Below are 26,314 nucleotides of genomic sequence, written 5' to 3' on the forward strand. Positions count from 1 at the left end.
ATCGGTAATCTTCCATTTTACAGGCATTAATACAATGTTTTCTTTCCCCGTCTACTTGGCATTGTCAGGTGATATTGTATTGTGACGTTGTAAATGAACATGTGAATGAGCATGTAAATGCTGTATTTTACAGGCATTTTACAGAGCTACATTTTCTATGCCATATTTCCTTCGCATTCGTGACTTGGATATCATATTATGCACACCAAGATGAAATGTATTGGATCAAGCTAAGTGTCACGATTTGTACGATGGATGCTACATAAACATACCAATTGGTTTTTGGAATGTGATTTGTTGGCATTATTCGAGGGAAGATTGAGGCAAAATGCTTGGCTTGAAATAGTGAAGGTCAGATGGATATGATCATTCGGCTGCTGTGTAGTCACGTTGTTGCATGGGTATATCAAGAACAAGCCAATTGTGATGTGATGTTATTATTTATTGTACAAACATAACAAATAAGCACTCTGTCGCTTCATTCAAAAAATACTTCAAGTCTATGCTACAACTGGCATAATGAATACACGGCAATATACAACTCAAGCAAACATACATAGCACTATTTTGCACCAGATTCAGTACGTGCGTAAACATACATAAGTGTCTGAAGAGTTAGTAGCCACACTCAAGAGCCCTGAGGATATCATATTCCTGAATCCCATGGCGATTACGGAATTTCCTCTTGGCGATTTCCGATCTTGTTCTGGTGTTGCTGCTCCTGTTGCGTTTGTTACCGAACCACTTCTTGACTTGATCGACGGTGACGTTACCGGCGACTGCCAGAGATTCACATACTATGGCAGAAGGATAGGGATGATGCAGATTGGACTGGTACCAACCCTCCATGAGCTGTACGGCTCGCTTGGACAATGGTGGTCTCCGCTTGACTCCCGGGACGAGGAAGTTCGTCTGATTCTCCACACTTTTCTTCTCTTTCTCTTCCAGAAGACTGAGACTTTTCTCCACTCGGTCAATCACCTACAAGAATAAAAAAATCGACTAAGGTTAGACAGATCGCTATATCATGTATGAATGCTATCATGTGATATCTCCTTGTCATATTTAGTTTTAGGGTGGAATATTGATAGGAATCTTACCTGATGTATCTGCCTGTCAAAGTGATGACTGAGCCAGTCACGGTAATGGGACGTCAGGCTGGTATCTGCCATTACGTCCATCCTCCTCATCTCAATACTGGATGCATGGAAACGAAACAACGTAGAAAGCTCTCGCACCTGGTCTGCATTGGACTTTTCCAGGAGACGGAATCTACAAACAAAATGACAAGAAGGATTATTAATCTATATCTTTGCATTGTATTATTTCATCATTTATAGATCACTCATGTTAACGATCACTGATACATGTTAGGAATACCTATTTACACTGTACCTTTTCAGCAGTTCGCACTCTCGGATTGTTGGTGGTATGCTGTTTTCTGTCAACATGGACTGAAAGAGCGTACTAGGAAATGTGGTCTGCTTGCACTCGGAATCCAAGACATCTCGGAGGTCATTGTCCAGCAATGGGTTGACTGCAACAGACGATTCTGTGGGCGATGGACTGGTGCGTGGGGTGTCGACTGGGCCATTTCTGTGAAAGAATGATGGTGGGGGGAGAACAGGGCGTGTGTATTTCTGTTTCTTTGTCGCAAACTGCAAGGAGAGACGTCAAGGGAGGAGTTCTATCCAAATCTGTGGACACTGATGTATTATCCGATTCATCGTCGCAGTGTTCTTCAACAATGGTCTTGAAAAGGGCGTTGAGGGAATTCTGGAACTCAGACTCGGATACGCCACCTGTGATGTCAGACTCTTGTGTTGTATCTGAAAGATAAAAATAATGAGAGTTCATAAGTTACATTCAGAATTTACGGTGAAAGAGTGGAGACGGTGGATTCCTCTTTGAAACAGAAATATCAGTTACATTATGAATAGAATGTCATACCTAGTATTTGAACTTCACTACGATCGCATGTCTCAAAGGTGAAAATATCATCATCCAGCAGGCAGGGAGTATACGACAGATCAAAGTCAGTCATTTCTAAGGTTCAGTTGACACTATATGCACTGGTATGGATCAATGAATACTCGGAGTGAATGATGTCAGTCGAATACAGCCCTCCATATATACCATGTCAGTTGAGAAGAAATCACCTATCAACACATCTTTACATGCATCACATAGAATAGCCATCATAGAGCCTGAGAGTTGATTAATCTATTTGTTCACGATCGAAAAGCGGACCTATCGCTCAGTGTTTGTGAAAGCATTCTCTCCTTGTCCAAACATACTAAGTTCGAGTGCTTACCTTTGAACACTGATCACACACTAATCCCGACTTCTGAACACTCGAGTTTGGATGAGCATTGTTCTTATCCAATCACATCACTTTTGTTTTATTTGATACATTAAGTATGAAGGTGTTGTGTACTCGGGGATAGAAAACCGACAACCAATGTCTTGATAGAAACCTCAAAAGTAATTATATAAAACTGATGGTCTTAGAGAGTCGTTGCATCATCTGCAATTATTTAATGTAGGTAGGTTTGGGTGTGGATATCAAAAAGTGAAAACAGTCTGTAAATGCATAGTGTTGTAAAAGGCACCCGCTTCCATGGAAGCATTGCTGTAGCATTCAGATAGCTGGCTTGTAGAAAGGAGTGCACACATGATTAGTTGTTTGAGGAGTTTTAAATAGCGTTTATCAAAGAGAAACTCTCCAAATTTGGTATAAAGCTTTAGTATTTGATATGATTGTAGTTATATGTGGAATAACTGTACATTTGTTCAGAAAACAGGTCTCGTAAAATTGTAACTTGATGCTTTTAGATCAAAATGTGGGACAACAAAAGGTACAAGTCACAACAAATTGTACGCTGAAACTAAGTTTATACCCATGAATGAAAGGAGACGTGTACAGAAACTGAAACATTTTCATAGAATGGTCTACGATAACGCTCCAAGATATTTGTGTAATATTGTTCCCGATTACGCTTTCGTGGATAAAATCCTTAAGTAGGTTTTCAGACAAGAACACCCGAAATTAGCACATGAATTTGCACTTGATATTAATTTTACAAAAAGATACTGTCAAGTAATACATTCCAGCATCAGATTAATTTGAAGCCATTTCACACAAAACCCACAGATTAAGCTCAACCGTCCCATCGTGCTCCTTTGGCCCTACTTGAGAAAACCCTTTACTACTTATTTGTGTGTTCAAAGTACACCATTATTAGAAACAACATGCATTATTATACAGATAATATGATATAAGAGCAGCTATCTGTACAAGAAAATATAGAAATAATTCATTCTGTTCATAAATTCATCTTAGAAACTGATCGATTTAGTTAAGCAATATTGTCTTAAAGGCAAGACTTTTATGGATGTCAACTTCTTTATTGTGAAGGGTCACGACGTTTCGAAGTATATTCTTACTTCTTCATCAGGTGAATGAAACAGTTAGGAACAGACAGCTATATATTCACTTCTGAATGCCCTTCCTAGACCCAATATTTTCTTGTAAATTACTTGTAATATAGTGATTTTATTATTGCTTAAGTAGTGGTATTGAATTGCCATCTCATGTAAGCAAATGATTCAAAACATTTTCATGTCTTTGCATTGGAACGGCATTGTGATAAGCCAGTATCGGTTTATAACAATCTGTGCTGTACAGATGATCGTTATAGTGTATGTTAAAGAGTCTGACCAAATGAAGTGAAACGAAAATCGTACAATCCATGTTGCCACTCTGATTATGGAAACGGGAACATTTAATGTGTACAAGGAAAATTATATCTTAAAGCTTAATGCTTTGGAGAGTCAAAGTTACATCGGTAATCTTCCATTTTACAGGCATTAATACAATGTTTTCTTTCCCCGTCTACTTGGCATTGTCAGGTGATATTGTATTGTGACGTTGTAAATGAACATGTGAATGAGCATGTAAATGCTGTATTTTATACGGAGCTACATTTTCTATGCCATATTTCCTTCGCATTCGTGACTTGGATATCATATTATGCACACCAAGAAGAAATGTATTGGATCAAGCTAAGTGTCATGATTTGTACGATGGATGCTACATAAACATACCAATTGGTTTTTGGAATGTGATTGTTTTTGCCAGTATTTGTTGCCATTATTCGAGGGGAAGATTGAGGCAAAATGCTTGGCTTGAAATAGTGAAGGTCAGATGGATATGATCATTCGGCTGCTGTGTAGTCACGTTGTTGCATGGGTATATCAAGAACAAGCCAATTGTGATGTGACATATGTTTATTATTTATTGTACAAACATAACAAATAAGCACTCTGTCGCTTCATTCAAAAAATACTTCAAGTCTATGCTACAACTGGCATAATGAATACACGGCAATATACAACTCAAGCAAACATACATAGCACTATTTTGCACCAGATACAGTACGTGCGTAAACATACATAAGTGTCTGAAGAGTTAGTAGCCACACTCAAGAGCCCTGAGGATATCATATTCCTGAATCCCATGGCGATTACGGAATTTCCTCTTGGCGATTTCCGATCTTGTTCTGGTGTTGCTGCTCCTGTTGCGTTTGTTACCGAACCACTTCTTGACTTGATCGACGGTGACGTTACCGGCGACTGCCAGAGATTCACATACTATGGCAGAAGGATAGGGATGATGCAGATTGGACTGGTACCAACCCTCCATGAGCTGTACGGCTCGCTTGGACAATGGTGGTCTCCGCTTGACTCCCGGGACGAGGAAGTTCGTCTGATTCTCCACACTTTTCTTCTCTTTCTCTTCCAGAAGACTGAGACTTTTCTCCACTCGGTCAATCACCTACAAGAATAAAAAAATCGACTAAGGTTAGACAGATCGCTATATCATGTATGAATGCTATCATGTGATATCTCCTTGTCATATTTAGTTTTAGGGTGGAATATTGATAGGAATCTTACCTGATGTATCTGCCTGTCAAAGTGATGACTGAGCCAGTCACGGTAATGGGACGTCAGGCTGGTATCTGCCATTACGTCCATCCTCCTCATCTCAATACTGGATGCATGGAAACGAAACAACGTAGAAAGTTCTCGCACCTGGTCTGCATTGGACTTTTCCAAGAGGCGGAATCTACAAACAAAATGACAAGAAGGATTATTAATCTATATCTTTGCATTGTATTATTTCATCATTTATAGATCACTCATGTTAACGATCACTGATACATGTTAGGAATACCTATTTACACTGTACCTTTTCAGCAGTTCGCACTCTCGGATTGTTGGTGGTATGCTGTTTTCTGTCAACATGGACTGAAAGAGCGTACTAGGAAATGTGGTCTGCTTGCACTCGGAATCCAAGACATCTCGGAGGTCATTGTCCAGCAATGGGTTGACTGCAACAGACGATTCTGTGGGCGATGGACTGGTGCGTGGGGTGTCGACTGGGCCATTTCTGTGAAAGAATGATGGTGGGGGGAGAACAGGGCGTGTGTATTTCTGTTTCTTTGTCGCAAACTGCAAGGAGAGACGTCAAGGGAGGAGTTCTATCCAAATCTGTGGACACTGATGTATTATCCGATTCATCGTCGCAGTGTTCTTCAACAATGGTCTTGAAAAGGGCGTTGAGGGAATTCTGGAACTCAGACTCGGATACGCCACCTGTGATGTCAGACTCTTGTGTTGTATCTGAAAGATAAAAATAATGAGAGTTCATAAGTTACATTCAGAATTTACGGTGAAAGAGTGGAGACGGTGGATTCCTCTTTGAAACAGAAATATCAGTTACATTATGAATAGAATGTCATACCTAGTATTTGAACTTCACTACGATCGCATGTCTCAAAGGTGAAAATATCATCATCCAGCAGGCAGGGAGTATACGACAGATCAAAGTCAGTCATTTCTAAGGTTCAGTTGACACTATATGCACTGGTATGGATCAATGAATACTCGGAGTGAATGATGTCAGTCGAATACAGCCCTCCATATATACCATGTCAGTTGAGAAGAAATCACCTATCAACACATCTTTACATGCATCACATAGAATAGCCATCATAGAGCCTGAGAGTTGATTAATCTATTTGTTCACGATCGAAAAGCGGACCTATCGCTCAGTGTTTGTGAAAGCATTCTCTCCTTGTCCAAACATACTAAGTTCGAGTGCTTACCTTTGAACACTGATCACACACTAATCCCGACTTCTGAACACTCGAGTTTGGATGAGCATTGTTCTTATCCAATCACATCACTTTTGTTTTATTTGATACATTAAGTATGAAGGTGTTGTGTACTCGGGGATAGAAAACCGACAACCAATGTCTTGATAGAAACCTCAAAAGTAATTATATAAAACTGATGGTCTTAGAGAGTCGTTGCATCATCTGCAATTATTTAATGTAGGTAGGTGTGGGTGTGGATATCAAAAAGTGAAAACAGTCTGTAAATGCATAGTGTTGTAAAAGGCACCCGCTTCCATGGAAGCATTGCTGTAGCATTCAGATAGCTGGCTTGTAGAAAGGAGTGCACACATGATTAGTTGTTTGAGGAGTTTTAAATAGCGTTTATCAAAGAGAAACTCTCCAAATTTGGTATAAAGCTTTAGTATTTGATATCATTGTAGTTATATGTGGAATAACTGTACATTTGTTCAGAAAACAGGTCTCGTAAAATTGTAACTTGATGCTTTTAGATCAAAATGTGGGACAACAAAAGGTACAAGTCACAACAAATTGTACGCTGAAACTAAGTTTATACCCATGAATGAAAGGAGACGTGTACAGAAACTGAAACATTTTCATAGAATGGTCTACGATAACGCTCCAAGATATTTGTGTAATATTGTTCCCGATTACGCTTTCGTGGATAAAATCCTTAAGTAGGTTTTCAGACAAGAACACCCGAAATTAGCACATGAATTTGCACTTGATATTAATTTTACAAAAGATACTGTCAAGTAATACATTCCAGCATCAGATTAATTTGAAGCCATTTCACACAAAACCCACAGATTAAGCTCAACCGTCCCATCGTGCTCCTGTGGCCCTACTTGAGAAAACCCTTTACTACTTATTTGTGTGTTCAAAGTACACCATTATTAGAAACAACATGCATTATTATACAGATAATATGATATAAGAGCAGCTATCTGTACAAGAAAATATAGAAATAATTCATTCTGTTCATAAATTCATCTTAGAAACTGATCGATTTAGTTAAGCAATATTGTCTTAAAGGCAAGACTTTTATGGATGTCAACTTCTTTATTGTGAAGGGTCACGACGTTTCGAAGTATATTCTTACTTCTTCATCAGGTGAATGAAACAGTTAGGAACAGACAGCTATATATTCACTTCTGAATGCCCTTCATAGACCCAATATTGTCTTGTAAATTACTTGTAATATAGTGATTTTATTATTGCTTAAGTAGTGGTATTGAATTGCCATCTCATGTAAGCAAATGATTCAAAACATTTTCATGTCTTTGCATTGGAACGGCATTGTGATAAGCCAGTATCGGTTTATAACAATCTGTGCTGTACAGATGATCGTTATAGTGTATGTTAAAGAGTCTGTCCAAATGAAGTGAAACGAAAATCGTACAATCCATGTTGCCACTCTGATTATTGAAACGGGAACATCTAATGTGTACATGTACAAGGAAAATTATATCTTAAAGCTTAATGCTTTGGAGAGTCAAAGTTACATCGGTAATCTTCCATTTTACAGGCATTAATACAATGTTTTCTTTCCCCGTCTACTTGGCATTGTCAGGTGATATTGTATCGTGACGTTGTAAATGAACATGTGAATGAGCATGTAAATGCTATATTTTATACAGAGCTACATTTTCTATGCCATATTTCCTTCGCATTCGTGACTTGGATATCATATTATGCACACCAAGAAGAAATGTATTGGATCAAGCTAAGTGTCACGATTTGTACGATGGATGCTACATAAACATACCAATTGGTTTTTGGAATGTGATTTGTTGGCATTATTCGAGGGGAAGATGAGGCAAAATGCTTGGCTTGAAATAGTGAAGGTCAGATGGATATGATCATTCGGCTGCTGTGTAGTCACGTTGTTGCATGGGTATATCAAGAACAAGCCAATTGTGATGTGATGTTATTATTTATTGTACAAACATAACAAATAAGCACTCTGTCGCTTCATTCAAAAAATACTTCAAGTCTATGCTACAACTGGCATAATGAATACACGGCAATATACAACTCAAGCAAACATACATAGCACTATTTTGCACCAGATTCAGTACGTGCGTAAACATAAGTGTCTGAAGAGTTAGTAGCCACACTCAAGAGCCCTGAGGATATCATATTCCTGAATCCCATGGCGATTACGGAATTTCCTCTTGGCGATTTCCGATCTTGTTCTGGTGTTGCTGCTCCTGTTGCGTTTGTTACCGAACCACTTCTTGACTTGATCGACGGTGACGTTACCGGCGACTGCCAGAGATTCACATACTATGGCAGAAGGATAGGGATGATGCAGATTGGACTGGTACCAACCCTCCATGAGCTGTACGGCTCGCTTGGACAATGGTGGTCTCCGCTTGACTCCCGGGACGAGGAAGTTCATCTGATTCTCCACACTTTTCTTCTCTTTCTCTTCCAGAAGACTGAGACTTTTCTCCACTCGGTCAATCACCTACAAGAATAAAAAAATCGACTAAGGTTAGACAGATCGCTATATCATGTATGAATGCTATCATGTGATATCTCCTTGTCATATTTAGTTTTAGGGTGGAATATTGATAGGAATCTTACCTGATGTATTTGCCTGTCAAAGTGATGACTGAGCCAGTCACGGTAATGGGACGTCAGGCTGGTATCTGCCATTACGTCCATCCTCCTCATCTCAATACTGGATGCATGGAAACGAAACAACGTAGAAAGCTCTCGCACCTGGTCTGCATTGGACTTTTCCAGGAGACGGAATCTACAAACTAAATGACAAGAAGGATTATTAATCTATATCTTTGCATTGTATTATTTCATCATTTATAGATCACTCATGTTAACGATCACTGATACATGTTAGGAATACCTATTTACACTGTACCTTTTCAGCAGTTCGCACTCTCGGATTGTTGGTGGTATGCTGTTTTCTGTCAACATGGACTGAAAGAGCGTACTAGGAAATGTGGTCTGCTTGCACTCGGAATCCAAGACATCTCGGAGGTCATTGTCCAGCAATGGGTTGACTGCAACAGACGATTCTGTGGGCGATGGACTGGTGCGTGGGGTGTCGACTGGGCCATTTCTGTGAAAGAATGATGGTGGGGGAGAACAGGGCGTGTGTATTTCTGTTTCTGTGTCGCAAACTGCAAGGAGAGACGTCAAGGGAGGAGTTCTATCCAAATCTGTGGACACTGATGTATTATCCGATTCATCGTCGCAGTGTTCTTCAACAATGGTCTTGAAAAGGGCGTTGAGGGAATTCTGGAACTCAGACTCGGATACGCCACCTGTGATGTCAGACTCTTGTGTTGTATCTGAAAGATAAAAATAATGAGAGTTCATAAGTTACATTCAGAATTCAAAGTGGAGACGGTGGATTCCTCTTTGAAACAGAAATAACAGTGACATTATGAATAGAATGTCATACCTAGTATTTGAACTTCACTACGATCGCATGTCTCAAAGGTGAAAATATCATCATCCAGCAGGCAGGGAGTATACGACAGATCAAAGTCAGTCATTTCTAAGGTTCAGTTGATTTAAACATATTTTTATTCATGAAGATGAATTGGGATTGGTGAACAAGCATTACTGCTTATATTAACACCGCTCCAATGCAACATATGACACAACATGAAAATGGAGGATTTGACATCATCGATACTGACCATAGCATAAATATAATATTTTTAAAATGTATAAATATATACAGATTACATGAAATACAACTATTCTCTAAGTAGTCATAAGTTAGAGAGTTACAGTTGTGTGTGTCTCACAAGCCATTGTAGAAATATAAATCAATCATGAGAAGGTTGTTGAGTAAATTTAATTATTTTCCTGAGAAAATTTAAAGCGTTGTGTCTTGGTAATATAATCGTGGACGGATTCAACTATTTTCTGGTTTACACAGGGAGTAAGTTTTTTTGTTTCCATTAAGAATGGTATCCGGGTTATAACCGGTAGTGTAAAAATACATCTTAAGTCTTATCCGAGTATAGTTACGGGAAGTGAGGAAATAGTGTAGGGCGTTTTCACTATGATGTCCACAAGAACAACAAGGGTTGTCTATTAAATGTCTGTTATACTTATCGGCGTTTAGGTCGCTACATCCAAGCCTGAGGCGGCAGTGAACGATTTGGCAAAAACGATTGCCATAATCAAGGTCAAAGTAAATCTTATTTTCAGTTTTTGTAATTAGGTTTTTAAATTCTGTGAGATTACATGACGCTTTGGAATTTGGTAGGGCATTCCATAAATTTATTGTGGCAGGTAAAAAGGATTTAGCATAAGAGGCAGTGCGACTGTAAATTCCTTGTATTTCAGAGTTATTCCTCAAGCTGTAGTTTGTAGTTCCGGAGACGGAGTTTGGAATCAGGTCACAAAGATATTTTGGCAATTGGTTGTTGTACATCTTATAGAAAAAAGTTAACTTCTGGCAATTCCTTCTATCTTGCATGGACTGAGATTTGGTTTCATTATAAAGTTTGTTATGACTTGTGCCACGGACGGCACCACATATAGTTCTCAGAGCATCAAGATGTAAATTTTCTAATGTACGCGATTGCTCAGAAGTACAGTTATCCCAAATATGCGAACAATAGTCAAATATTGGCAAGATATAGGATTTATACATAATATCCAACGTTTTACGTGATAATCGGTATTTAAAACTCCTCAGATCATAGGGCGAACTTTACGTACAATATCATTAGTGTGATCGTTCCACGTACAATCGCTTTGGGGTGTTAATCCTAAATGTTTATGACTTTTGACTTCTTTTCTGATTGTTCCGTTCATGAATAGGTTCGGTTTTAGAGACGGTTTCGTTTTACGTGAGAACTGAGTAGTTTCGGTTTTATTTGGATGAAATGTAACCTGCCACTTACGGGCCCATTGTGAAATTCTATCTAGATCTTTGTTAAGACAGGTAGCAGCAACTGATGGATCGTCTATGATAACATATAATGAGGTGTCATCCGCAAAGAGACGAATGTTACTGTCAACATCACATACAATATCATTGATGTATATCAGAAAAAGAAGTGGTCCAAGGACAGAGCCCTGAGGTACTCCAGCTAGTACAGTTTTCTTGTCAGATTTATAGCCGTTAATTGCGACCCGTTGTACTCTATTTTCTAAATAACTTTCAAACCATTGTAATAGTTCGCCTTGGATACCATAGGTTTTCAGTTTATAAATAATTCCTCTATGCCAGACCTTATCAAAGGCTTTTACTTATGTCGCAGAAGACTGCTCTAACCTCTTTTCCTTCGTCAAGAGCTTTGGCTATAAAGTTGTACAAAAAGGTTAATTGATTTGTTGTGGAGTCTCCTGGCATGAATCCTGATTGTAAATTTGTCATTAAGTCGTTATCTCTTAGGAAATTGAATACATATTTAAATACACATTTCTCAAAGACTTTCGATAAACAAGATGTGAGTGCGACAGGGCGGTAGTTAGAACAGTCATGTACGCTATCTTTCTTGTGAATAGGTATTACCGATGCTTCTTTCCATGGACTGGGAAAAATTGACAGGCTAAGGGACAAATTGAATAATTTCGTAAGTATGGATGTTAGACTATTTGCGGTATATCTAAGTATTTTATTTCCTATCCCATCCGGACCGGTCGCTTTTGATGTGTCCAGTGACATTAAAATATCTCTGACGTCATCGCGGGTTAGAGTGATGTTAGTTAATTTTGGGCTGCAAGGAAACTCGGTATCGGGCAAATCTCGATTTGGATCAGCAATAGTCGACTGAGCGATAAAGTAATTGTTTAAGACATTAGCGATTTCTTCAGGGTCATTATAGATTGTATCGTTAAAGATAATTGTCCCAAATTGATTGTCATTGTTACGTGATTTTATGAACCCTTTCGTCAGACGCCACCACGTTTTCGTACCGATCGAGGTGTTAACAGAGTCTTCAATTTTAGAAACGAAAATTTGTTTAGCAGTTCTAATAGCGGAAGTAACTTTATTTCTTGCTGATCTGAAGTTAGCCCACTTCGTTGGATGGTTACATTTCTTTGCAATTTTATGTAGGCGATTACGTTTCCGAATCAAAGAACGTATTTGGCTCGTCATCCAGAGCGGATCTGCAGGTCTAACAGTGACAGTCTTATTTGGTATATGTTGATCGCAGATTTTCATTATTGTGGATGTTAAATCGGTTGCAATCTTATCTATATTATTGGAAGAAAATAAAATATCACCATCAATATCATCGACACTCTTGTTCATGCTTACAGTATCAACTAACGAATAGTAATAAACTTTCCTCTTATAATTTATAAGGAGGGGAATTGGTTGTTTGATGGTCACAAATATCGGACAATGGTCACTGCAGATAGGGTCAAGGACTCCCGAGTCATTTACAGCTTTAATATTCGAAACAAAAATCAGATCTATCAGGGTACTTGAATGTGGTGTAATTCTAGTTGGTTCGGATATAATCTGTTTAAGGTCATACATCGATTGAAGGTTATCTATTTTAGTTCGATTTTCCCGAAGGACGTCTATATTAAAGTCACCGACAACGATAGTATACATGTTCAGGTCGACGGCGTTACCGACAGATTCCTCAATCAGATCCCAGTACCCCGCGCTCTTATCTGCTCGATAGACGGATCCGATTAGGTAACAACGGTGTTTACACTTTATCTGTATCCACACCGCCTCGAGCCCGGGGGTGTCAAGGTTGTCCATATGCTTGGCGTGTAAGTTGCTTTTGACATAGATCGCGACACCGCCACCACGCGTTTGCCTATCTTTCCTGAATGGTAGGTGATATCCAGGTATTGCTATATCAACACTACGAATGTCTGCATGCAACCAGGTTTCAGTAAGACATATAACGTCATAAGATCGAAATTCTGCGTCAAGTAAATCAGTTTTGTCTTTCAAACTGCGTACGTTCAAATGTATTATTTTAAGGTCTCTGAAATATTTCGGCCCAGGATTCGGATGGATATCGCCACAGCAGAGAGAAGGATGAGAGGCAATTACAGATACTTGGGTGCTGTAGAGACACAAGAACTTAAAACTGTGTATGGATTTCATAAATCGGACTGCAGATTTTGACTGTAGTTTTGCAGCAAAGGAACCCACTGCCTGTCTGTACTGCTCAATATCAGCCATAATCAAATATCATACATATAGTCGTATCAGGTAGGACAGTGGGTTCCAGTGGGTGATTACATTGAGGTAGACACACACAAACTGAACTAAAGTAACTAATACATGTAAATACGTTTGTTGTAATTTGATGTAGGTATAGGTCAATTGACACGGTGTAACATGATTTTGAGTGAAACAATGAAAAGAAAATAGAAAGGAAAATAAAGTAAGCCATAACCATGATATGGCTTAATAAAAGAAACAAAAAGACAAGATGCGCCTTTATGGGAGGAACTACCCAAAAACTAGGGACAACGGAGAATCTTCAGGTAAGCAATTACAAGCTGGTTAACTAAATATATACACAATCTAACCATTCACTTCCAAACGTAAAGGCTCACCGTTGTATACATAAATGCTTTCATCAAACCATACACAATTGTCCATATACATGCATACACACACGGATATTTGTTCGCATTTGCATAAACTTATTTATAAGGTAATATGAATTATTCATACACATGCATCTTTTGCACACATACTACACACATTACAAGAATGTATGCTACACACATACTACACCTATTACAAGAATGTATGCTACACACATGCTACACCTATTACAAGTATGTATGCTACACACATACTACACCTATTACAAGAATGTATGCTACACACATGCTACACACATTACAAGAAAGTATGCTACACACATACTACACCTATTACAAGAATGTATGCTACACATTACAAGAGTGTATGCTACACACATACTACACACGTTATAAAAATGTATGCTACACACATACTACACCTATTACAAGAATGTATGCTACACACATACTACACACATTATGCTACACACATAAGAGTTATAAAATGTATGCTACACACATACTACACCTATTACAAGAATGTATGCTACACACATACTACTACACACATTACAAGAATGTATGCTACACACATACATGTATGCTACACACATAACAAGAGTGTATGCTGCACACACATACTACACACTATTACAAGAATGTATGCTACACACATACTATGCTACATACATTACACATTACAAAGGAAGTATGTATGCTACACACATTACACTATTACATGCTACACCTATTACAAGGAATGTATGCTACACACATACTACACCTATTACAAGAATGTATGCTACACACACAAAATGTACTACACATGCTACACACATTACAAGAATGCTAACATACTCATTACAAGACATGCTACACACATATGCTATTACAAGGTATGTGTGACACACATGCTACAACTACACACATTACGGATGTATGCTATGATACTACACACAGTACAAAGTCGAATACACACTACACACATTACAAAGAAATGTATCCATATATACCATGTCAGTTGAGAAGAAATCACTTAATTAAAAATGACTACACACAAACAGTCTGTAAAATGCACAGTTTTGTAAAGATACTACACCCGCTTTCATGGAAGCATTGCTGTAGCATACTCAGATAGCTGGTCCATATATATTTTGAGAGAAAGGAGCGCACACATGATTAGTTGTTTGAGGAGGTATTTTAGAAAAAATACCGTTTAGGAGGAGTTTTAAAAGAAAGTCTTCAAATTTGGTATAAAGCTTCAGCATTATCGCTCGTTGATATCATTGTAGTTATATATGGGATAATTGTAAATATATTCAGAAAACAGGTCTCGTAATAATTGTACCTTAATTTAAACATAATTATTTATTTCCAAAGAAAGGAACCGGATTGGAAAACAAGCATAAGCTTATATGAATACCGGATATAATGGAAGGAAGAGTAAAAAATTGTAACTTGATGCTTTTAGAACAAAATGTGGTCACAAGTCACAACAAATTGTACGCTGAAACTAAGTTTATGGGGTATCATTTTTAGATGTGATGATATTGTCTACTCAAGAATTTGTTGATATCTTGAGAAATATGTGTGATGTTTATGTCCCAAACAATGTGATAACTATAAAACCTCGGCACAATCCATGAATGAATAGTGCTGTACTAATACTTATGAGAAAAAGAAATAGACAGCATAAGAAAGGAAAGATTCGAAATTATGATATAGATTGGCAAAAGTTTAGGCTTCTACGAAACAGCTGCTGTGAGAGTAGCCAAAATAAAATATATTTCTGATTTAGATGATAAGATCAATCAGGGGAGTAATTCTAAATTTTTGTGGGCTTTAGTGAACAAGTATATAAAATACAAAAATGGAGATTATAAGAAATTTTCTTCGATTGGTTATAACGATAATTTGATCAATGATAGCAAAGATAAAGCAAATATATTAAAGGTCACATGCAACGTAAAACACAACTTTGCAGATTCTGATACCTTTCGGTATGGACTTACCGAAACAAATCATCAAAAATGCAAATTCAACTTATAAAGTTGAAAAATAACGCGATGAAAAAAACCGCGCGAAATCGGGGTTCAAACGATTCACTAATTTTCCCCCGATTTTTCGGGGGAAAACTGGTTTCAACAGCTGGGCTGCGCTCATAGCACGTGCGCAGTGAAATAGGTTCGCGCAACTTGGAAGCGGGCTGTCCGGTGAATACACGGTGAAGGCTTTGGTGTGAGCTATTTGTTGATATCTCACAAGCGCGAGCTTTTCATATGTTATGACAGTAAATAAACTGTTTATATAATTTCATTTGTCTATTTCACCACACGTTCTTCTTACCGAGTCACTTTCTCAATTCGATACTTAAAAGCAATGTCATTATTTAGCATTGACAGAATTTCTAACTGTGATATAGATATGTCGTTGTCACAGACAAAACTCAATGTCTTGTTTTATTGACACCTGTGTGTCTGCCTGCCTGTCTGCTAATGACAATATTCAATACACAACTGCTATCACTGACCACATGCAATTTGAACTTAACACCAATCAGGCTATACACCATAAACAAAACGCATTGATTTATGGCCCGAGTTCGGTCTCTGTCACATTATGTAATTACACAGACAGGCAGGTGTGATACTTGAACACATGACATGTTATGATGTCTGTTGATTGCAAAATGTTATACACAAAAAATGAGCATGTATTTACAAAACCCAACATCTCTATATATACACACACAATGAGCCGTGAGGGCATCTGCAAATGAACTAGCCGTTACACTTGAGTGCACATCCACCCGCTCTGACTGGGTTCGGTATCCCGGCTGCTTCGTTTCTTGGGAAGTAAACCCAAGTACACAATATTGCACTTTTGATTTGCGATTGTACGCTTATAATTTTGTTTATATGTTTTTTCATAACCAGCAATGTATATTATATGTCATGAATAAGTGATAATTGTGTTTTAATTATGTTTGATTTTTTGGTTGCATGTGACCTTTAAATGATTATTTTGTTAATCACGCACAAGTTGATTATCCTGATAAGGAGGCTCCTACACTTGAATGTAAAGTAGAGAATTTACTTGAGTCTATTGTACTGACTATGCAAGACGTAGGAGATATCCTATTATCAGTTGATATTTCCAAAGCCAGTGGACCAGACAAAATAGGTAACAGATTTATCAAGATGATTGTTCCATCCCTTTTTATTCCCCTTTCTAATCTATTCAATTTATCATTAGAATATTGTACATTTCCAAAAATGCGGGAGGAAGCTACTGTTATTCCTACTCAAAAAAGGGTAGTTTTAATGAATGTAAAAATTACAGACCATTAGCTTTTACCAGCTGCTTATCAAAGGTATTTTAAAAATGTGTTTTTAAACATGTGTTTAACTTTTTTATAGATACTAACATATTGACCAATTTGCATTCAGGATTCATGCCTGGGGGTGGTACAGTTTATCAACTGACATACTTGTATGATTTTATATTGCGTACATTAGACCAAGTTTTAAATAATTATAGATTATCTAGAAAATCATTAGAGCAAATGTACAATTCATATATATTACCAATGTTTGCTTATTGTTCTCACCTTTGGGATGATTGTACTAAAGAACAAAACAAAAATGTTGAAAATCTACATTTAGATGCTCTGCGGACGATTTGCGGGGCAGTTAGAGGAACAAGTCATGATTTAATTTGTAAGGAAACCAACTCCATGCCCCTAGCTGACCGTACACAAATGAGCAAATTATCATTATTTTACAAAATGGATCATCATATGACACCAGTTTATCTAACTGATCTACTACCTGAAATAGTATGACAGTTAAGTGAACATAGATTAAGAAACAGTAATAACATTCAAACTATAAGATGTCGTAGTGATTTGTTTAGCAATTCGTTTTTACCGGATACAATAAGACAATGGAATGGTTTGCCTGAGAATATGTATGATATTGAAACTATAGTCCAGTTCAAAAATGTTTTACAATCATCAATACCACTTAATTTGAATATATTTGATAAAAACATTGGTACACTTTTCTGCCAAATTATCCGCTCACGCCCCAGACTTGGGTGCAGTGATTTGCATGCACACGTTTGAACGGCACATTTCAGTTGATCCATTCTGCTCCTGTGGTCACCTTTGAGGATACTTTTCATTACTTCTTTACTTGTCCTAATTATTCCAACATCAGATATCACATGTATTTTTTATGCACAGGGATATAATTTAAGTTTTGTCTTAAATGGAAATGCAAACAAAAGTAAACTTATAAATTCTTTTATACTAAAATCTGTCCCTACTTTTATAATAAATTTGCATAGGTTTGATAAATGATTAAAGATGTTCAGTACGCAGGTTGCTTGCTTTCCTATCATGCTGCATATTATTTAATATTTGTTGTATTCATGTATTAATGTAACGGAGAGGTATTCAAATAAGCCATTTCGGCTTGTTTACCGATCTTTGTTCAATATATTTACACTAAACTAAGTTTATACCTCTGAATGAAAGGAGACGTGTACAGAAACTGAAACATTTTCATAGAATGGTCTACGATAACGCTACGAGATATGTGTGTAATATTGTTCCTGATTACGTTTCCGCGGATAGCCCTTATTGATCAAGAAATTCTTTAGCGTGACGAGCTGACGTTTTCCCCACCGCCCCTGCAGCATAAAGAGGCTTCCGTGATGGTGATGATGATGATGATGAAGAAGAAGTAGAAGTAGAAAATGACGATGGTGATGATGTTGGTTTGGAGATTTTAAGTCCGCCACCCCACATGATGCCTGACGTGAAGCTTGCGTGAAATGACAAATGGTACCCTGATACTTGGGTTGACTCCACATGGGGTGGGGCGCATCCCCCGAAATAATCCCTGAAGAGCATTTCTCCCTACCTTTGGACTTCATGATGAATAAAACAACAACAACAACCCCCCAACAATAATAATAATAACAATTCTCCAAAATCCTGGAGCCGCCCTGTCCAGGCCATATATCCAAAATGCTATTCCTGAGCCGCCCCTGTTCTAAGCCCATTCTTATAGGAAAGGTGCCCGTCTATTGCGCATGTTAAGAATTATTCGAAATTCAGGCTAGCTATTCTCGAATGATCCATTCCATTCTAACACATTGGCTACGTTAAAAAAGAATTTGAGAATGTTAAGAATGGGCTTAAGAAGTTCGTAGGGCTACGAATGTTTCGAGAATAGCTAGCCAGGCTATGTATTGCCTGATGACATGAGCCCAGACCTTGTACAGTGGCTGCATTGACGGATTATCCAGCATTACGTCTACCCATGGCGCACTATAATCTGTGAGCACAATCTCTTTAGGAATAAAATTGCGATTTTAATGCTTTTTCTTGTTCATTGTCTGTACATGAGTGATTGCATTGTTTGTGTTTCAGGGTTTTTCACCCAAGTTTTCACGTCGGTCGCCAAGACCATTTTAAACCAGAATATGCGTCATTGCTGTGTGTTTAACAACAAGAAACTAAAAGCTAAAAAATTTATCCCTTCACAATTACTAACAATAATGTGCTCTTCAAGTTTCTAATTCTATTCATTAAACATTAAGGGCGGTGGGGTAGCCTAGTGGTTAAAGCGTTGGCTCGTCACGCCGAAGACCCGGGTTCGAAGCCCCACATGGGTACAATGTGTGAAGCCCATTTCTGGTGTCCCCGCCGTGATGTTGCTGGAATATTGCTAAAAGCGGCGTAAAACCAAAACTCAGTCAGTCAGTCATTATACATTAACGCTGATACACACAGCTGGTTAAATCTGACAGTTTTTTTGCAGCAAGCATAATTGGCAATATTTATAAACATTTCTCACGATTATCATTTATGTTTACTGTTTACTGGACTAAGTCGTTTTGTATCTTAATTCACATTATTATTTGTATTATTTAACACACACACCCTCTCCAAGCCATAAATTATGAACGATTCGTTATATTTTCGTATCACTGTAAGGGTGCGTCCTTTCGATCAGCCTTGTACTGTCAATCTGTTTTCTACTGCCATATACTATTTCTCTTACGGAAATTTGAACTATTTTGTATGTTTCCTCTTTACATTTAGAATACGATCGTTAATTTATGACATTGCTTAGATGTTTGATGGTTCCTCTAGACCTGTTTAAATGTTCGGGGGACAGCTCAAGACTCTGACTCGAGAGGCAATGTCAAGAATGAAAATGATATTAACATATGAATTAGGGCGTTCTCAAGTTTCACAAAAAACGTCCCAATTAAAGCATTCATATTTTAAAAAAATATATATCAACTTACTACTTTTAAGAAGGTGAAAATAATGAAAATTAATGAAACTCCCCCATATCTTCCTAATCTTGATATTCTGTCCAATGTGATCATATGTATACAGGTTCGAGTCCTGCAAGGGCTCTGATTATCTGCTATTCACATCTACAGTATGTGCAAATGCTGTTACACCACCAGTGATTAGAAATCGATATCTCGTTGCACATATGAGACACAGCTGTGTAATCTTCATCTAGGACTTGTCAAAGACACTGATGTAGGATAGGATTGGAGAATAAGATTAAATTCAATTTCGAGAGTGTGAGGGGTTCATTGTGGGCCTCATCAAGAGAAGATAACTCTCAACTGTCACCAAAATCAGAGAGGGCGCACCGCTGTTCCGGCCAAATTCGCCACATCGTACGGTAAGAACTATAACGAGCAATAACATTGTAATCCAACAAAATTTGTTTCTGTGCAAATAAAGAATGGGCTATGCACTGATTATTTACACTGACGTAGCTCATTATGCAAAAAGACACGGTTCTGTGCACAGTACCTCATAAGCAAATGGGAAAATGACACTTGTCACTGTAAGATAAGCCAGTGACGGCAAACAATAGATAACGGGAAGAACTCTCTGTTAAGATGTAGGAATTCTAGAAAAGCACGTCTGTTCATGCCATTGTGAGGAAATCAATACATACACCTGGTAACGAAACACCTATTCTGCTAACTGAGCAGATGCTTTCTGTAATGCTTTTATGCTAGTTGACACAGACGAACATTGCCTTTCACCTGTTTACTGTCTACGTGCGGGTCATCTATTATTGCCCATTTGGTGTTACAACAAACCCTTGCCAACAGGCGTGTGCATTTCTCTGCAGGAATTCAAGCTGATGAACAATTAATGGTTGTCATATTTAGACTATGAAAAGGTATTTTCTTTGCTTTTCTTAGCTGAATGTTGAAAACAATAATATGCTTAGTGATCATTTGAACGAGTGTAGTGTGCATCGTAGCTTATATAATTTGAATGCTAAAATTTAACTGCATCTTTCTTGTCTATACTTATTCCTCTTAGACATCTGTGAATAATTGCAATCTGCAACCTGCAGCACTGTTCAAAGTCTGACAATGCCTGAATATTTGAAAATGTGCAGCAGACGTTTGATTGCGTAGCGGTACATTGAATGACATGTTAGAATACAAGCTAGCATATAGTCTATTTACTAAAAGTCTACTCAAATGTTTGGCACTGACCTTAGTTTTCAAAATCATAAAACAACTGCACCATTAACTTCACCTTTGTTTGACTCTTCTGTTTTTATCAAGCTTATCAGAATGTGTCTTACATGTTAGACTAGTCTAACTCTGTTTGATCATCTATGCTAACCTTAAATGGATATGCCTTATATCAAAAAGACAAAAATATTGGCATATTTAGACAACTGACTTATTCAAATGCTCAACAATAAATTTAATGTCAGATTCCTTTGATGGGATTTGAGCCTGAGACTTTTTCTTTCTGAAGTGGGACGCCTTGTCCACATCCCAGATAGCATTCAGATGTTTGCCCAACGTTGGCAATGGTTTTGCCAACATTGGGCCAACATCCGAATGCTATCTGAGATGTCCAAAGAAGTTAACTATAATTTTTTTAACCTGAGCTAAGGACGGCAGCTGTAGGATGACTCCACATCCTTCGTCATTATCAAAAGATGATATTCCATTAATATGTGATATCCCATGTGACCCAGGCATGCATCCTCTTACCCTATTCTCTTTATTAGCATGATTAACAATGAGTGCAAATATACATACAGTAGTTGGCCATAAGTGAGTCAAGATTTGTGAAATTTCCAGAGACTTACATGTTAATTAACTGTTGCAAGAATAATTTTCATAAATTGAGTAGAAGTCATTTTATTTTGATATTTTGCAAGCATCTTGGAAATCATCTTCAGCTACGTGTACATAATTTTCTTTCATCTTTCCATTGATCAGCATGATCAGTTATCAAAAGACACCTGATTAGGCACCATTAGTACAACTTAATTTTATTCTATCCCACAGAAAACCATGTTAAACAAGATTGGTATGTCTAATATATGTTGTTTTAGTAGTTGCAGTTTTCTCAATAATCATCGGAAAATTGAATGGAAATTATGTGTATGTAGCTGAGATGATTTCCCAGCTGGTAGATAGGTATTGAAATCAATTCGAACCGAAACTAAATTTATGAAAAAATGTCTTGCAAGAGTTAATTAACATGCAAGTCTATGGGAATTTCACTAATGATGACTCACTTATGGCCAACTACTGTATGGCAAAATATGTATTTGTTATGTTTCAAAGACCAAATAAACAATCATCAGCATGCATTTCTCTATTATGGAGAATAACAGTTAATATCTTCACGATCTTATCATGCTCTATGTGGCCATAATCAAGCAGCTGTTGCCCATAATGGTGTTATGTTGAAAGCAGTAAAGACACATCTACACTGTTAATGATTACTAAGCATATTTCTTTTCTTCCACGCTATGCAATATTCTCTATCATGTCTGTTGATGCTCTGTCTCTTAACTGTGTTGATATTTCCATTGGTCGTGTTGGTGTGTATCAGTATATTTTTAAATTCAATGCTGATAATATTGTAGAAAGGAGGTTATCTTATTTTAAAGATTTTTTTTAACCAGGTCGTCCTGTTCAAATGGGTTTCTAACATTGCATAAACATTAGTGAATTTGTGAACATGACAGCTTAGACATCCTGTACATTATGAAAGTTGTATTTTGGTGAATGATTGCTTTTTAGGCAAACTGTTGTAAAAAAATGGGAAATGATGACAATAATCATTGATAGTTGCTGATGTACTTTTTTGTGTGTAGAAAGTGATTTTGTTTCAGGGTGGAAATAACCCATTGCCCGACGCCCGAGTTTTGTGTGCAAGAAAGTGATCTTGTTTGAGTTCATGTTCACAAAGTCCACAGAAAAGATTCCATGGGTCTCATTTCTATACATCTAATGACTTAACCAGAGGTATTGATGCTTTTATTGTTGGGAATTTTGGGAAATGGCATTCGGTTTTGCAAACTGATTTGCAAATAACTTGTCCTGTTCTTTATTGCCTGCACACTGTAAAGATCCAGTTGGTATTCAGTCTCAAGCAACCCGTACTTGTCTCAAGAGGTGACTGAAAGAATTGGGTGGTCATGCTTGTAAACGTGGTTGATCATGTTGATGCATGTCCTAATATCCCAGGGGCGGTGGGGTATCGTCATCGAGACCCGGTTCGTCCCCATGGGCACAATGTGTGAAGCCCATTTCTGGTGTCCCCCGCCGTGATATTGGTAAAAGCGGCGTAAACGTAAACTCAGTCAGTCAGTCAGCCTAATATCCCAACTGTATAGACCTATGCTCTCGGTATCAGTCACTTTACTGTGTCTTGTCCAGATTCAATGGTGGTATTGGTTAACAGACTTTATCACCGGCATATGTGACTAGAGGTGAAAGTGGGACATCACATCAGAGAGTTCTAGGGACCAGTTATAAATAAGCAGGGTTCAAACATGTAGATGGAAGTTGAAAACATTATATTCAGAGATAATGGTATAAATTCTTCCTTCAGGCTGAAAATCAACTGAAACCGAGCCTTTTGTTCTTCAGTCTGTTAAGTCTGACCTCAGGCATGTGAACCAGGTGTGCCTTGAGTACACGTACATTGCTACAAAAATACCTGCATTATCAGTGTGCCTTGCACATGTAGAATGAACAGTGATTTGTTCAGGCAAAAAGGCATTTGGATATTTTATCAATGTTTGTATGGGCATGTTTTTACCAAATTTGCTTCATATATGTTACAGGGAATGTGTGAAACGAGGGATTTCATGTAATCCCTAAAAGAGTCAGTGATTTCGTGAAATCTCTGTGACCCCCAGGGATTTAATGTATCCCCTAAGATATCAAGGGATTTCATTAAATTACAGAAATATTGGCTCAGGGATTTCATGAATCCCCTGGCAGCCTTTATTGAAATGGAGAATACCAAATGTATGATGCGAATACAGAGTATATACTGATACAATTCATTTATTTGGACAAGATAGACTGTTATGACACTGGCTATTACACTTCAGTCCCATTTTAAAACATTTACAATGTCTCGATTTACACTGTTAGGTCTCTGGTTATATTTCTGGAAACCCTTACCACAATTCGACTCGGAAATGACACACGTCCGGAGAGATATTTCTTTATCCATGGTCACATCATTCGTAGAGAGTGAACAAAACGTTTGAGGATACCGGATTTCACGCCTTTCGATAATTGTCATTAGCTTGATCATGATGCATAACTATACCAAAAATGTCCCTACGGTCACCTCTTTCTCTGGCCATGTTTGGCATTTCTCATGTCTGGAGTAAGTACTCAATATTATAAATTAAGGTCTGATGTGACAAATGTATTACATGTTATGTAATATGCGCTTGGAAGTGCAGCAAGAGGAATCCTCAGCTGGGTTTGAAAAAATTGTTCAAAGGATTAACCGATAACACACTGATTATACTTATACTGTCAATTGCACTTGCGGGTTGCGCAACAGAGATTCAACCCAATCAAGAATTCTGGGATATCATCTGGGCAGTTGCAGGGAAAACAATAACAAAAGCAACAACCACTCCCAGGGAATGGCTTTGGATCAGTGTCCATTTAAGCTACATTAATTTCACACATTTACTCCTATCACAGAATGCCTTTAATGGAACACCATGACAATCAGTAATTTAATGAAATCCCTTGAATTTTCAGGGAATACATGAAATCCCTGGGGGTCACAGTGATTTCACGAAATCACTGACTCTTTTAGGGATTACCTGAAATCCCTGGTTTCACGTATTCCCAGTAACATATATGAACCTGTGTAATTGTAACGTACCAACATATTCAATGGACTAAAGTACTATAGGAAACAGAAACAATTTTTTGGCTGTTAGTGTGTATCCCTAAAATTTACACAATTGCAAATAGCATATGTCGAAATAACCCACTTCAGCCTAACTGGGCATTCAGTGGGATGTGTAATAGGATGTCCAGAAAGGCATGTTTGCTCATCAAATCGGGCAAAACTTAGAATAGCTGCTTAAAACAATAGATCAGACTATAGATGACAGTACTACTGTGAGTTAGGTCGCTCAGCCAGGTATGACGACGGACCGTTGACTCACCTGGCATGAAATGCACGTGCTGCCTACAGACACAAGGAATCATCTCAAAGATATTCTATGCGTTTTCTTGTGTGTTGAATATTTGTCATATATTCAGGGGTGGAAATAACTTTAGAATTGCTAGTGTACTCCGGTACAGTGACACATGTAAAATCACTTGCCCTGATAATTTTTCCACTGTACAGGCCGTTTTCTTGTTGATTTTTTAAATAAACAACATAATTAACATTGGAAAGTCAACTGGACACCGGTACAGCGTGATATACAAATTTGCTTGCCCGACAGATAAAAACACTGGACTCGGACATCGGGCAATGTGTTATTTCCACCCCTGATATTGATTAACATCTAATGTGTCTTTCTCTCATAAAGTTTATGTTGAGATATGTAAAACAGTATGATACCTATAGAAAGGGTTACATCAGCCATCGTATTAAATTTCTCAAAATATATAGGTAGCATGGCCGCCCGAAGATTGACAGGACTGGATATTATTTGTAAATTGTTACTTGCCTAGTTTACAGGATTATCTTATCTCAGCTGATATCTCTATCCCCAGCCCGACCCACAACCACTGTCTGCGACAACCGACCTGCTTTTGCTTTTGAGACAACCCCGATGTCTGTTTGTGTTTATAGTGGTTTATAGAAGCCATATCATTATGAGAATGGCATGAAGGTTGGGGTGATAGGGTTTTGCTAATTCATCTTTCATTATTATATCATGGTCATAGTCATCACGTTCAATATTGATGACATAGGTGACTTGGTAACTTGAAGTACTTAATGGGTAAAGTTTACTGAATTTTAATGAACAAGTTGGTTTAAGATTGCTTTGAAGATGTTGAAAATTATTTCAGTTACATGATGGTATATAAGTTTACTGTGGACAAGGACCTGTAAAGATTCGGGTTAGAAGTGATCCCCAGTAACCCATGCTTGTCGTAAGAGGTGACTAAAGGGATCGTGTGGTCAGGCTCGCTGACTTGGTTGACATATGTCAGTGTATCCCAGTTGCGTATATCAATGCTCATGTTGTTGATCATTGGATTGTCTGTCCCCGTCTCGATTATTTGCAGACGGC

General features: G+C 37.8%; 2 protein-coding genes across 2 annotated transcripts in view; one reads left to right on the forward strand and one right to left on the reverse strand.

The window, feature by feature from the left end:
• Positions 1-8,125: 8,125 nt before the first annotated feature.
• On the reverse strand, positions 8,126-9,727 carry LOC124283204. Its single transcript, XM_046719235.1, has 4 exons — positions 9,634-9,727; positions 9,088-9,520; positions 8,793-8,964; positions 8,126-8,673 (listed from the first exon to the last, which is right to left on the reverse strand). The coding sequence occupies exons 1-4, from the start codon at positions 9,725-9,727 to the stop codon at positions 8,308-8,310; spliced, it is 1,065 nt and encodes a 354-aa protein (XP_046575191.1). The 3' UTR covers positions 8,126-8,307.
• A 10,607-nt stretch (positions 9,728-20,334) lies between these two features.
• LOC124283159 (N-acetylgalactosaminyltransferase 7-like) overlaps positions 20,335-26,314 on the forward strand; it is a 28,925-nt gene continuing 22,945 nt past the window's right edge. Inside the window, exon 1 of the mRNA XM_046719186.1 lies at positions 20,335-20,425. The gene's annotated coding sequence lies outside the window, so the exon portion shown is untranslated. The remainder of the gene's footprint in view (positions 20,426-26,314) is intronic.

The sequence above is a fragment of the Haliotis rubra genome, unplaced genomic scaffold (assembly GCF_003918875.1).
Source record: "Haliotis rubra isolate DU_JTF1 unplaced genomic scaffold, ASM391887v1 Scf310, whole genome shotgun sequence".
Lineage (NCBI taxonomy): Eukaryota > Metazoa > Mollusca > Gastropoda > Lepetellida > Haliotidae > Haliotis > Haliotis rubra.

Excerpts from the sequence above, each read along its gene's own strand:
- LOC124283204 (XM_046719235.1), bottom strand. The coding sequence starts at position 9,727 with ATGACTGACTTTGATCTGTCGTATACTCCCTGCCTGCTGGATGATGAT. Across the intron at positions 9,521-9,633 it reads TAGTGAAGTTCAAATACTAG|ATACAACACAAGAGTCTGAC; the intron begins GTATGACATTCT and ends TTTATCTTTCAG. Across the intron at positions 8,965-9,087 it reads GAGTGCGAACTGCTGAAAAG|ATTCCGTCTCCTGGAAAAGT; the intron begins GTACAGTGTAAA and ends TTTAGTTTGTAG.